Raw genomic sequence first — 14747 nt, forward strand, 5'->3', positions numbered from 1 at the left:
TCTGAATAAAGAAAAAGTGTCCAAACAGCAATTAAACGCGTGTTAGGTGCTAGCATCCAAAAAGTCCTGCGCTTTTTGTAAACGAATTAGATATGCATATTCTGTCAGGATTAGGAGCTGATACGTTATCTTATAAGAAGTGATTCCGGTTCAGTGGGAAGGTTTGAACTGCTCTCTGGAAAGTGACCATTGTTGTAATCAGGTCGAGGCTGTTATCATTTCCACTTGCTGACTTTCTTAGTTTTTTACGGGTTTACAGCAGCAAAAACAGTGCGAGCTTTTTAGAGTGTCATGAAAGAAATGTCGAGGTAAGTCATGCATGTAGCACATTTCCCATTTATGAACATTTCTGTTCGCGTTCAAAAGAGAGTCCTGAAGAATAGGCTAAACGCTAACGTTAGCCAAACTGTCACAACAACCAAACAAGGCCTGCAGCCACGGTTTGTTGGCTAGCTCGCCTGTTTGTTGTTGGGTAACTATGGTGTGAATTTGCCCTTACAAATTGAAAGATTTTCACTTATTTTTGACTAAGAAAATGTCGACCCTCTAATAAGTTTAACCGGAAAGCGAGTCATTAGTTAAACCAATCCTTCCGTAGCAGCCAGCTAACGTTTGCTAACTTGCTAAATTAGCCAATTTGTTAGCGCTTGAAACCTGTTTGTAGACTCTCGGCTAACGCTTGTTCGCCGCGAGCTCATTTCAAACACTTTTTGGCATTTTTGGTAAACTTCTCAAATTAGGAATAGCACGTAAATGTGGAGTCGTTAATACGCTTATTTTGTTAAGTGATAATACGCTACGTTAAGCACACTGTTTTAGAGTATACAACGCTAGCTTGTTTACACCAAGGGTTCGCGGTAATAATACAAGAGACATAGAAAATAGCAAAGCATGACACCTTAAAAATAGCCTACATCTAAAACATGTAGTCGCCTTTTCTTGATAATTTTGTTCTTTATTTAAGAGGGTATTTTAGAAACCATGACATGAAAGAATTCATGTAGTAATGTCAAGTGTCGTGTAACGTTAGTAGCTGTCATCTCATGTATCGCGCCGTGTGTCCATGTTGTGTTCCCTCGCAGCACCATGCCTGGTGGGCAGCAGCCTCAGAAACACTATGGCATCACCTCTGCCATTAGCCTTGCACCGCCACGGGAAATAGACCACCAGTACACCAAGAAGCTCTGTGATGCTATGAAACCTTTTGGGGTGTTTGAAGATGAAGAGGAATTGAACCATAGGTGAGGAACAGAGAGTATAGTTTTATATTAGTTATAACAAAACACCAGGCCATATTGACTGCACTCCTTTAATTTCAACAATCAAAACTACACATTCATGGAATGCACATGAAAATATGAACACTTGTAATATAATGCACTAGCATTCCTCTGGTAGCCTCAAGAAAAATGAAAACTTCTAAGCTTGTCGGGGGTGTAGGTCCGTTGTTTTGCTGCATTCGACGTCCGTTCATGTCTTTGTAGTTGATAAATATAAATGTTTGGATGCGTATATCAACTAAATTTGTGAAAATGTGTTGCGTATTTCTATATCATTTTTATTTGCTCGCTAAAAGTTGTATCTCCTTGCAGACTTGCAGTTCTTGGAAAGTTGAATAACTTTGTTAAAGAGTGGATCGCAGAGATCAGTGAATTAAAGGTGGGTGGTTTCTTCCTAAAATCTGTGATTTATGATGTATTATTTGGAGTCACCATTGGTTACTATTAAATAAGGGACACTAAAGTTGTCTAGTCCTGTGCCATAAAGAGAAAAAAAACGTCATACTGATTTCAATGTATATTTTCTCCCCTCTACAGAACCTCCCACCATCTGCTATAAGCTGTGTTGGGGGAAAGATATTTACATTTGGTTCATACCGCCTTGGAGTGCACACAAAAGGTATGCTATTGATAACAGCGACATCATCATTGAAATCATTTTTTAATGCCAGGAAGCTCTGACAGCATTAAATCTAAACGCCAACTCCTGTACTGTGTGATTGACTTGTATTAACATTCATAAAGAACAAAGAGCAATCCTGCCAGCACTAGAGCCTGTCTAACTAGGCCTACCTTGTTTTTGAAAAGATCAATTCACCCTGACCACACGAAAGCATGAAGCTCGCATTGTCATTATCCTCTGCTTTTGAGAATGAAAAGATGAGTTTTGGGGGTCTGAAAGCCAGGTAAAAACACTGGCTTACTATGGACTAAAGGCATTATTGTGAATGTAATCTTGCTTTAAACAACAAACACAAGGGAGATTAAACTATAAAAATGATTTTTAAAAATACATACATACATAACAGAAAAACACACATTTTGTGTTGGGTTTTTTTTTTAACCATTTGTCGTACAACAAAATTAGTGTAAATTAAATTTTTTCTCTTTGTTTTGGTCAAACTATAGTGTTTTTAATGAATCTGAAGATGTTCCAAACTAAATGCAAAGTTGCAAAGTTAAATCGATCATCAGTGCTCTATAACAACCTGTTGCACTTCTGGATAAATCCAATGTTAAATGTGCCCCATTATGTTGCATTACATGAGTAGAACTTCATACCATAGTTATGAGCAAGTGAACTGCAGAGAAAAGCTAACTAATGTGAAGTGGCTAAAGTTTCAGTTCACAATATTTACAGAGACAGCGGATGTAGATTGGCATAGTCAGCTGAACCATTGTGGTAAAAAAAAAAAAAAGTAATTACTCAGATTTGTGACCCCCCCCCCCAAATTGTTTGCTGTTGGTTGAAAACTACTTTTGAAACTATGTTTTGTGCATAGTTGAGATAACAACAGGCTGTCTGAATCCCGTCCAAACATCCTGTCTCATCAGGTGATCATCTAACCTGAATTTGCTTTACCAGTGTTATTATAATTCTACTTTACACTTGGCAAGAATTAGTTCAGAATTTTGTTCAGTTTATAAAGAGTCAAAATCTAAAACATTTAAAGCTGGTGTGCAAAAGTAATTAATTCCCAGGCTTACTGTGTGCCATTAAACATTTGTTGAGAATTTCACCATTTCTCATATATTGTAGAACATGAATATAGCTTTCACAGTAAATATAAATTATTTACAATTACAGTGAAGATATCAGGTTAATTCCAGTCTCAAATGACTTTTTTTAAAGCCAAATTTGAGACACTGTTAAAGATGCACAAGCATTAGATTGGAGAAATGGATATGCAGAAAATCCTCAAGTCAGGAACTTCCTGGTAAAGCTATGGCATTATAAAAACTGAGTCCAGGCCTGGAAACAGTTTAGAATTAACAGAATAGTTTGGAAAAGTTTTCAGTATATGTTGTTTTAAGTTGTTTAAAATATGTTTAAAAAAAACGTGTCTAATGTTTGGCAAAATACGGTCCTTGTATAAATTTAAAATCTAGTGCTGCGCTGAGTGACTGTTGCAATGTAGAGTGCATCACGCAGAGCAGACTGACACCAGGGAAAAAAACAAGCTGTCGTAAGACGAGTAAACAGGAAAATGTAAAACTGTTTGGTAGCGGGTAAATCAAGGCTTCCAAACTGAGATTTGAGGCACATAAGATGCGTGAATATTCTGTCATTTTGTCAAATTGCATTGACGTCAGCAGGATCTTTGGTTGTCTATCACCCAGACAGGAGCACAGCCTCGATGTTTTGCAAAGTACCCATCTGTGTTGTCTTGTCTAATGGCAATTGGCACAATAATACAGCTAGCTGGCAGTGGGAATGTCAAAATGAGCGAGTAAAGTTAGCAAGTGCTATCAGCTTGCTTGTCCAGTATAGACTTAGGCTCTTATGCAGCTTATAGTTATGGAAATAGGGTAAAATATATTGTTTATGTTGGATATTATATATTAGTTAGATGTGTGGGAACCCTGGAAAAGTTTCAGGTCAGCAGATAGAAGATTGACATTCACCTCTAGTCTTACAAATACTTGACATTTTTTTCAATTTTGCCTGCCTTTTAAATGGGTTCACTTAAGGTCATCAGTGAGTAGAAAAACAAGCACTGTTTGTTTTGGTAAAATATCGAAACTAATAACATTTTATGGGCTGTGTCCCCACACGTAGAGTCAGGCTTTATCAGTCAGACGTGAAGAAAGTTACAATTCCTTTTGGCTTCTCTACTTGTTGTTCATCCACAGTGTTTTACCACATGAACTCTGTTTAGCCTTGAGAACAGCAACTTTGTTGACTTTTGTTGAAGTCATCTACCATTTAACCCACTTGGCAACACAGATTACGCAGCTAACAGTAACTGTTTCTTCCAGGAGCTGATATTGATGCTTTGTGTGTGGCTCCACGCCATGTAGAGAGAAGTGACTTTTTCCAGTCTTTCTTTGAAAAAGTCAAACAGCACGAAGAGATCAAAGACCTGAGGGTAAGTGTCTGTGACATGTTTGGCCATTTCCCGGTTTAACGAAGCCCCTGTTACCCTGAGCTTGAAAAATGGGTCTACTCAGTCAAAAGTTTTTCAGTTTGAAAGATGTAAGAGCAGCAGAGAGCTTGCATCACTGCTCCTGGGAGAGCTCCGCTCTGTTGGAAAGCAGTGCTGGGAATGCACAGTTATACCTTACGTTGGCAACAATTGCTCAGTTACTTCTGGATGGCTGTGTTTATCTTTCTGTAGTATCCCTCAGCAGATGAGTATTGCCTGTGGCATTTTTAGCTCTGCTGGTAATGTTAATTTCCCACAGTGTGTATTAACATCAGTGTGCATCCTTGGTAAATATTTAACACTTCTTTGTTTATTGTGACACTAAATTATATCAAAAGCAAATATCAACTTAAGGGATATTTGATGAAGTGTTTACTTTCAGTTAAACAAATTCTTACCTCGGTGACGTTATCTAAGTATACACATTGATACTTTCAGTCGAGCGGCTGAGTGCACTTCGACTGATTGATCAATGTTACTAAACTAAGTAACATCCAATAAACACTGAGTACATCTGTGTTTTTTAATTTTGTAAGAGGAGGATGATGATTTTGTTGAATTTTGAAGCCATTGTCTCCAAAGGCAGCCATAGGTGACTTTACATTCCATGCTGTGCTCATGTTTTCTGAATTTGAACCCATTCTCAATCAAATCTGTTATCATCTGTCTGTAAACATTGTCACAGCACTGTAGGTGACTTTCTGAAGAAGTAGCATACTGCAAGCATTACTACATGTCTCTTTGCAAGCTCTGTTCTTGATTTGGAGTTTCACCTCTTGTGTGTGATAATGTCAGTTATATAACATGGCTTTGTCTCAGATGTGTTACTGATTGCCTTTTTTTGGTGCTTTCTTAAGGCTGTCGAGGACGCCTTTGTACCGGTGATAAAATTCAAATTTGATGGAATAGAGGTAAGTCACTTTGAGATCCAAGTGATGTGTGCTGTCCTCATATAGGAGTATTGCAGAACTAAATGCACACTACTCAGAAATAGCATAAATACCATTTTGACAAAGCTTCCATAGGTGATGTGCTTGCCGTGATGTACACAGAGGAGACTGTGATCCTGAAGATTGTTTCCCTATAGCTGTAGATGTCTGCTTCTATAGTTTTGCAAAGGATGATGTTTTTCATCCAACTTAAAGAAATGTATACAGGTTAAAACACAGTCCCCCAGAAAGTTAAGTATTTAACTCTGAGAACCGCAGAATTCAGAAATTTGTGTTTCCCTGCAACCCTGAATAGCGACTTTAGATATTGTTTATACTTACTATTTCATCTCTGCTTTCTTTTGTTTCTGTCTGAGCAGATTGACCTGCTTTTTGCCAGACTGGCCTTACAGTCAATCCCAGACAACTTGGACCTGAGGGGAGACTCCATCCTGAGAAACTTGGACATTCGGTGCATCCGCAGCCTTAACGGTAAATTACACGGCCCCTGTTGGCTTTTAATCAAACAGTCGAGTTTGACTTGAGGCCTTGCGCTTTTGCTGTTCTTTGAGGTGAGATTTCATAAGTAAGAGAGTAAAATTATCTTTATAGTACGTCACATTTGCAGAAGCAAGTTGTGGCAGGCATATAAATCTGACAAAAGTTTGGTCTCCTCTGAAACTTCAACATTAGGTGTACAGATGGATATGTGTAAATAAGTGAGCATATGTGAATATGGAAGTATTATAAATTTGCTTTTTCTTTTACAAAAATAATGAGGAAAAAGAAAGAAAAGTAGGGGAAAGAAAGGAAATGCAATTCTTTAAATTGAACTATATCTGCTTTATACAGGCATTAGATTTGTAAGTATTGGGGGAAAAATCTTTATTCTTGAAACTGTGGTTGTAAAAGTCACAAATTAAAAGAAAATTTATACCTTAAATATTCTTCACGTAGAATTTTTATATGTGATACTTTCCTTGCAGTGTTTTAAGTGTCTGATGTTTTTTTTTGTTTGTTTGTTTTTTTTCTCTCGCAGGCTGTCGAGTGACTGATGAAATTTTGTACCTGGTGCCAAACAAAGAAAACTTCAGACTGACACTGAGAGCCATCAAACTGTGGGCAAAGCGTAAGTGGATTCATATGTCGAATGCACTTACAACATAACATTTACTTTTTCTATGTCTGATTTTATTGCGTGCTTTTGTCCAGTTGTTGACACAATATAAGAGTTGATGTGGAATATATAACATCTTTGTGTGTGTAGAATTAAAAGATATTTGGTTTTCAAAGGTTTTTACCTCCATGTTCAGTCTGTACCTGACAAACTGACACTCTGCTCATTCTTTGAGTAACACCAGCATTTTAAGAGTGTCTTTAGGTTGTTGTAATGTGTCCTCTGCCTGCAGGTCGTGGGATCTACTCCAACATGCTGGGCTTTCTAGGTGGAGTGTCATGGGCCATGCTGGTGGCCAGGACCTGTCAGCTCTATCCAAACGCTGTGGCCGCCACGCTGGTCCACAAGTTCTTCTTGGTGTTTTCCAAATGGTGACAATATAGCTCTTTTAGCTTTGCTACCAAATTTGTTCAGATCCACTTGATGGCAGTATTTCACAGCCTTTTGTGATGCATTGCATTTTTACAGTTTTCATTAAAATCTTCTCACATTGCTGTCTTTCAGGGAGTGGCCAAACCCTGTGCTATTGAAACAGCCTGAGGACAGCAATCTGAATCTACCTGTGTGGGATCCTCGAGTGAGTATGGCACCAGTGTTTTATTTTCAAATGTTGATAATGTTATTTTGCTTCCGTTTTGTTTGCTCCTAAAACACAGGAAACACTCTCTGGACAATGTTACTCTGCTAAGCTGTTTTTTAGTGTATGAAAGTTAGCTCAACACACTATAGGCACATTATGTTCTCTCATTTCATGTCTCCTCATTCCTCTGTCCTCATGTGACCCGAAAATTGATCGGGTCCCCCTTTCATGAGTTCCGATGCTCTTAACTCTGCTCGGAGGAGGCTTCCAGAGCAGCTTGGAGCGAGGAAGACTTCCTACGTGGACGTTAGCAATTGAATAGCACAACAAAGTTAAACTTTGTGTTAAAATCCCATAATTATATCACTGCATTCAAAAACCTGTGTGGACAGATGAATAACAGTACTGTGTACAGTACAGTAAATATTTAAGGACAAGTTTACACATTTTTCCTGTAGGCTATCCTTTAGAATTTTCTTTGCCTCGCTTCAATATATATTTTGTTTTGACCTTAACTGTTTTTGATATCATAAATTATAAATAAATAAAACTTACACCAAACGAATTAGTCTATAGCTTTAATTGAAAACATTCTAGCTGCTGTAATTGCTGTGTCATGTTTGTTGTGTCCCTTCAGCAATAAACACATTTTAATTATCTATTGGTGTCGCTTCCCTTCAGTCACAGCATGGCCAACAAACACCTGCATCAGGCAGAAAGTGTAGTCTTAAACACAGTTCCTTTATTTTCCAAATATTTAGGCTACTTTCGTTACTTTATGTTCACTGTGACGTACGGTCATCATGATTAAGACTATTACAATAAGTAAAACAAATAATGGCATGATTAAGTTTTTGCTACTGGCAGAATTTGCTAAAAATTAATGTGATTTTGTTGTCTAACAGCTCTTGGTAGTATGGAAGCATTCTCACCTAGTCCCTTTTTAAAAGGGACAAGGAAGGGAAAATGAAAAGCTGGACAAGGTTATTGAATGGTTGTAAAACAGATTAATTTCTCAGTGTATTGCACCTGCTGGCTTTAATAAATTGTGTTTTGACTGATCTGTACACAGTTTAAATGCAGGTTTATTATCAAAGTGTAATATTTCAAGTAATGTGTTGACCTGCTGGAGAACATTATAATGAAATAGACAAAATGAATAGCACTAACATTGGTGATTTTGTTGGGTAGTATGTCACGTTATCTGGGAAAATGCTAAGTCATTCAGCTGTGCAGCCTTCATCAGTAAATGACAAATCATGATGTGTCAGAGGGAAACACCTCTTGACGGTGTCTCTGTGATTCCTCCCTCACATCAGTTAAGGGGAAAAAAAATGCAAATGAAGCGTGAAGAATATAAAATGAATTGGGATGTACCCTGTGTTAGTGAGATGTGGGCCCTTGGTTTTAGGCTAACTTTGTGTGTGGGTGTGTTGTCCCACTCTTTCAGTTGTGTGGGTGGAGTGTACTCACGTGTTGAAGGCTCTCATTCCTGCAGCGAAACCAATCTTGGTCCCTGTGCCGTGTTTTTAGGTGAACCCCTCCGACAGATACCACCTGATGCCCATCATCACCCCAGCCTATCCCCAGCAGAACTCCACGTACAACGTCTCCACGTCGACACGCACCATCATGAGCGAGGAGTTCAAATACGGTAATAATGAATGCATGACTGAAACAAAATGTAACACCTCATCACCTGCTTTTTCAGTTCTTCAAATTTATCTTTTCCTAGTAATGGGGTTATTATTGTAGCAGAACTATTTGCAAATGTGTGGAGAGTTGTGCAGCTGTTTCTCTGTGTGCATTATCAAATTTGTAAATGTGTCAAAAAAATCTCTCCATGCATACTGAGATTTGTGAATGTGTACAGGAATCTCAACATGCGTATTCAGAACCAGTGTATGCAAAAAAAAATCTCCAAATATGTTTTCAGATTTGCAAGTGTACTGAGATTTGTTTCATTTATAGACAAATCTGAAAATGTGTACATAAATCTGTTCATGTGTAGACAAATCAGTACATATGTATTAATGGATGAAGAGTCACAAGTATTTTTGCTCAAAGAGCACGAAATATTCAGGCAGGCCTCTCAATTGTTTCTGAGATCTCATATTCAGTACATAATAAAGACATGTAACAATTTAAAATGTACAGTACCGGTCATTTTAAATGAGATAATTAAAAAGAAAATCCAAAAACAATTAATTTTAATAAAGCAATAAAATACAGCAATGAGTAAATTTAAAACATGTTAAAAACAATCAGTTAAAATCAGTCATGATTTTGATGAGATTTTTGAACTGACCCATTGGAAGTAGAGTATCAAGCTTTCAGCTTACACTGAAGTTTACTCCACGTGTGCAAAGAACCTAAAAGCACTCTTTCCCAAATCAATGTTAGTTCCAGCAACCTGCAGCAATAAGTCCAACTTTTCATAGATCCTAAACCCCTAAATATGTAGTGCTAAAAAAATGTTGAACTTCTGGACGGTTCTCTGTCAAAATCAGTGATCAGCACCTCCTCACTCAACTGTAAATTGTTAGTCAGCCCCCAGTTGGCTGTATAGCTACCCCACACGAATCTGCAGATCCCAACCACAGCATTTAGAGATTGAGAGTCACTTGAGATAAAGTTGCATATCTCCTCATACATTTGCAAATCGCTGTGTCACTATAATGGCCCGAGAACTAGTTTTGTGAAAGGCAGTGGTAACAGTTTTGTGGTCTCCACTTTGAATGGGGAATTGTCTTTCCTGATATGTCTTTGTCCCCCTGTGTTTGACGTGAACAGGCCTCAGCGTCACAGATGAGATTCTTCAGGGAAAAGCAGAATGGTCTAAACTCTTTGAGCCACCCAACTTTTTCCAGAAGTACAAGTAAGTTGTACAATAAAGGATTTATTAACCAAAACAAAATACATAAAACATGTCGAGGTAGATTTTTCTCTGATTTTTTTATTCTCGTACATGCAAGTTGTCCATATTATAAAAGCCAGTATGGTGTTGAGTTATGTAGAAATGAGCTGTTTGTTTGGCATAAAGAATTTTTGCAGGCTGTAGAGTGTATTGGTGCTGTTGAAACTTAAACCGGATGATGCAAGTCTCTTTTTTTTTTCTCTTTTTCTTTTTTCTTTTTCCAGCCTGCTTATTGTTTTCACTTTTTGGTTTTGGGCAGATTTGACTCATCCTAACTGTGGTCAGCAGAGTTTGGTCGACTCATTTTGTTTATGAGAGTTCCTCCCACACAAATACCACAACTAAGTTTTGTGCCATGTTCTGTTGGTGCTGTTGCTTCACCACTGGAGCTACATCCCCTGAGAACGGGTGTGATTGGTTATGTTTGAATTCACAAGTTCTCATAATCAAAATGTTGATTAATATTTCATGTACACTTAAATTAAGATGAATTACATGTAAAGATTCACGGAAGATCATTATGCCTGCACAGAAGTCTTTTAAGAAATAAAGATTTTATTAAGGGAAGGTTTTTGCAGTAAATGGTCTTTCAGTGATTTTATCATAAAAACACTTTGGTAGTCAATAGCAAATATTGCCACATTGCTGCCAGTCATTGTATAAGTATATTTTATGTGTCTTTGAAGTTGTCTGCTGTGTTTAACAACTTAACATCTTGTCTAATTTTCTGTCATGTGCTGCAGGCATTACATCGTTCTGACTGCCAGTGCCTCCACAGAAGAAAACCACTTAGAATGGTGAGTGTCAAAAGACTATAAGGTCTGTAAGGCGAAATCGTGTAAAACCACCCGCACTTTCCATTGTGTAAAAACTGTGTGGGCAGTACTGCAATAATGTGTTATCGGCACATCTGTGAATACACATTGATATTTTCCTTCAGGATCGGTCTGGTGGAGTCAAAGATCCGCGTTCTGGTGGGAAACCTGGAGAGGAACGAGTACATCACCTTGGCTCATGTCAACCCCCAGTCCTTCCCCGGGTCCAAGGAGAACCGCAACGAGTGAGCTCAGTTTATCCATACGTACAAATAGCTGTTAGCTGTTAGAGTTCTGCAAGTGCTGGAATTTGTACCACACTCAGCAGGTTTCCATTACGGATTTGCACAAAAGTTAAGCGACATTTTCAAAATGTCGATAAAACACAATTGCAAGATGACTGCATTTTCCATTGACTGATGTTATGCGACTTCTCCTATGGCAATAACTTTCCAAGAAGCATGGCGATGGATGTTCAAAACATCAGCAGCTTTATTTCTATTGCAGCCACTAAACTCGCCATCATTATTTCCAATCCAAGGCGGCGCAGGCGTGTTATGCAAGCCATAATAGAAAGGTGAGCCCCTTATACGTGAGAGCGGCCACATATGAGGGATCTCTGGAAGGTGATAGTCCACGATTTCACAGAGGAATTATGGATTCAAAACTTTTGACTGATCCACTTAACTCTTTAAGAGTTATGTGATGCATTAACACCTCTTGTAGCTCCTGCTGCATCACGAGGGAGCCAGTTCCTACTGACAAGCACATAGCCATAACATCATGTTACCATTGTTGTTTTGCAAAATATGGCTTTTTTGAATCGTCAGAAATACCACCTTATGAAAGCTTACTAACTTTAGGCGGATTTTATTTTCGCAATTTCAGTTTGCGCAAAGAATCCTTTAGATTAATGCACTTTAGGTCGTAAACCCCTGTTTGATAAGATTTTGTTCAGGGACTTATATTCAAATAGATTTTGGTTGGTAAAAATGATTAAGACAAGAATTATGTAGTTATCAACTACAGTGGAGAAGATAACCATTGAGGAAGTAAAACTATATTCATAATAATAACCTTAACTGACACTGTCTCACTTCTGTAGTAAATGCAACAGAAAATAAACTCTTCTCCATTTTTCTGAGGATCTCCTGAAACTCCCTCAAGGACCCCTGGCTGTCTCCTAACCTCTGCTTGAGAACCTCTGCATCACAAGCATGTTGACTTCCACAAACTGAAATCAGGATCAAATAAACATGACACTTGTTTTCACTTTGCTCCTTGTGTGTTTGTGTAACAGGAACGACTTTGTGTCCATGTGGTTTATTGGGATCATCTTCAAGAAGGTAGAGAATGCGGAGAGTGTGAACATCGACCTGACGTACGACATCCAGTCCTTCACAGACACTGGTAGGTTCTGTCACAACACTTTCTGATGGTGGTCATAGAACAGCCTAGTCAAACGTTTAAGATAAAATAGGATAAAACACAAGACATTCATTGCGATACTGTGTCCTTTAAGTAATTATAATGGCTAAAAGGTAGTGGGATAAAAAGCTATTTAATATGAATTTAATATAAAATGAATTCAGAGGTTCTGGGACTTTTTTTTCTTACAGTTTTGATTTCTTGGTTGCCACAAAATATTTCAAACTTTTCCAAACAGAAACAAAATGGCTAACCCTAACCCACAGAAACAAAACTTTTTAGCTTGGCATAAAACGTAAGTGACCTTTTTAAATCTGAAACACATTATTTACTTTTATAGTAATAAACATGGAGATCCTTTTTACAGATAAACAGAGATATACTCTCGGTTTGTATGAATAATGTTAGCGGAGGTTTAACATGTTAAATCTGGAACAGAATTGTCAGTAAGAAAACGGTACAGAGGCGACCTGCAGGAGCGTAAGCCATAAAATCACCTCAGTACATGAGCACAATTCACTTTCTCTTCATGACCAGACAGAAACAGATGATGCCGGGTTTGAAAATGCAGAAGTGTAACTTATTACCAAAATATTGCCCAGCCCTCAGCCCTGATGGTCAGTTCTTCTGTTACTGTAAGACTTCAAAAAGTATTTGAATATATAAATCCAGTAAATCAAATGTTGAAGTTCCAAAGTTTGAAGACGTGGTCAGCAGTCTGTTGGACTAAGTAGAAAACAGGATTTATACATCCATGACAGTGTAAATGTTAACATGACGTGCTGTTGTCTTCAGTGTACAGACAAGCCAACAACATCAACATGCTGAAGGACGGGATGAAGATTGAAGCAACGCATGTGAAGAAGAAACAGCTCCATCAGTACCTTCCTCCTGAGCTGGTGCAGAAGAAGAAGAGGGTGAGAGATCTTCCCGTCCAAACGTTTCATGGTTACTGCATTAACATTTTTCCTCTTTGTCAGTGGTGTCCCTCTTCATGTCCGCTATTGTCTTCTTTACTGCAGAGCATAGCTGAGCTGAATCGTAGCTCTAACGGGGGGAGCTCTAAGCGGATTTCTCTGGACAGCAGTCACCTGGACAGCTCCAGAGACACAGACTCAGGGACGCCCTTTAGCTCCCCAGCCAGCAAACCCTCCAAGCCGGTGTCTGACACAGACGACAGGTATGATACTTGTGCCGTCTGTTTTTATTTGCACATTTTTATCAATTAATTTAGATTTTTGTATCCACAGATAATCAATTCTAATGCATATCCAATTTCTCTTGCCATGTATTATTATTACTTTTACAGCGACCATGCTGGAATCCACAATATGATGCTGAGCGAATGTCTCCTCTGTATTTTACAGTGTCAGCCCTCCCAAGCAGCTTTTCGTGGAAGTGTCCCCAGCACCCAGCGCAGCAGCAGCTTCTACGGACCAGGGCATGTCCATCCCTGTCATCGGCTCGAGTGAGTCATTTTTTCAGCATTTATTACACAGATACTGTCTGTTGGGTATGTTGAAGTAAGTTCCTCTCTGGGCTTTTTAATGTTTTAGAAGTAGCATAAAAGGTCAAATGGCATAATGGACTGTCCTGTTACCAAGTCAGTTTACATAATAAAAACAAGGTTCATACGTAGCATGGAATTAAATTTTGAAAAAGAAAAAAGAGTATGGGAAAAATATGTGTTTCTAGATTATTGCCCCTCTTTTGTGTTCTAAAATATAATATTCAGAATTTATAAAAATGAATCGGTCATATAAGCAGACTGTTTTTTTCATGGTGTTTGGAGCAGGCAGCCGGTGCAGCCAAAATCTGAACCATTTTGTGAGAGAGTTGCAGCCCAAAAGTATGGAACTTTGAGATGCAAAATTAGTAATAATCCTGTAAATAAACATCAGAAAAACTCTTGATATAAGAGATGTTGAAAGCATGTCATTAAATGGATGTTACAAACATGGATAAATCATCCTGATCTAATTTTCTTTCTCGTCTGTCTCCTTCTCATCCTGCAGAGCCTGCAGTTAAAGCAAAGCCTCCCTCCCCGCCAGCCAGCAGCTCTGTCACCGCAGCGCTGAGCGGAGACGTCCAGCCAAACGCCACCAGCAGCCCCAGAGAGGAGCCCAACGGCCTGGAAGACTCCGTCAACGGAGCCTCTGCCAAGAGACCACACTCACCTACACAAGAGGACCTGGCCAAGAGGCACAAAGACGCAGAGGTAAGGAGGGCACACGCTACTGTGTGTGTTTGTGTCACATACATTTGGTGTCGGATTTAAACTTAACGGGATTTGTGACACTTTCTGCTGCAGGCGGTGTCCAATGATGACTCTGCATTTAAAGAGCCATATCCACCCTCCTCTGACTCACACCCACACGGAGAAGGGCACAATATTGTAAGTGTTATTTTCTCTGCCTGCCTCTATCTACTGTGTGATGCCAGACGAAACAAAACGTTTTCTCATTGTTTCTCTTC

At 38.7% G+C, this 14747-nt stretch overlaps 1 protein-coding gene across 1 annotated transcript in view; it reads left to right on the forward strand.

The window, feature by feature from the left end:
• papolg (poly(A) polymerase gamma) overlaps nt 1–14747 on the forward strand; it is an 18101-nt gene continuing 3354 nt past the window's right edge. Inside the window, exons 1-20 of the mRNA XM_042501959.1 lie at nt 1–308; nt 1083–1241; nt 1593–1659; nt 1818–1899; nt 4260–4369; nt 5284–5337; nt 5736–5847; nt 6395–6484; nt 6765–6903; nt 7037–7109; nt 8646–8766; nt 9906–9990; nt 10773–10826; nt 10970–11089; nt 12145–12254; nt 13068–13189; nt 13295–13452; nt 13640–13740; nt 14288–14490; nt 14584–14667. Coding sequence (XP_042357893.1) covers nt 292–308; nt 1083–1241; nt 1593–1659; nt 1818–1899; nt 4260–4369; nt 5284–5337; nt 5736–5847; nt 6395–6484; nt 6765–6903; nt 7037–7109; nt 8646–8766; nt 9906–9990; nt 10773–10826; nt 10970–11089; nt 12145–12254; nt 13068–13189; nt 13295–13452; nt 13640–13740; nt 14288–14490; nt 14584–14667 — 2061 coding nt within the window. The 5' untranslated portion in view covers nt 1–291. The remainder of the gene's footprint in view (nt 309–1082; nt 1242–1592; nt 1660–1817; nt 1900–4259; nt 4370–5283; nt 5338–5735; nt 5848–6394; nt 6485–6764; nt 6904–7036; nt 7110–8645; nt 8767–9905; nt 9991–10772; nt 10827–10969; nt 11090–12144; nt 12255–13067; nt 13190–13294; nt 13453–13639; nt 13741–14287; nt 14491–14583; nt 14668–14747) is intronic.

This window comes from Plectropomus leopardus, chromosome 15 (genome assembly GCF_008729295.1).
Source record: "Plectropomus leopardus isolate mb chromosome 15, YSFRI_Pleo_2.0, whole genome shotgun sequence".
Lineage (NCBI taxonomy): Eukaryota > Metazoa > Chordata > Actinopteri > Perciformes > Serranidae > Plectropomus > Plectropomus leopardus.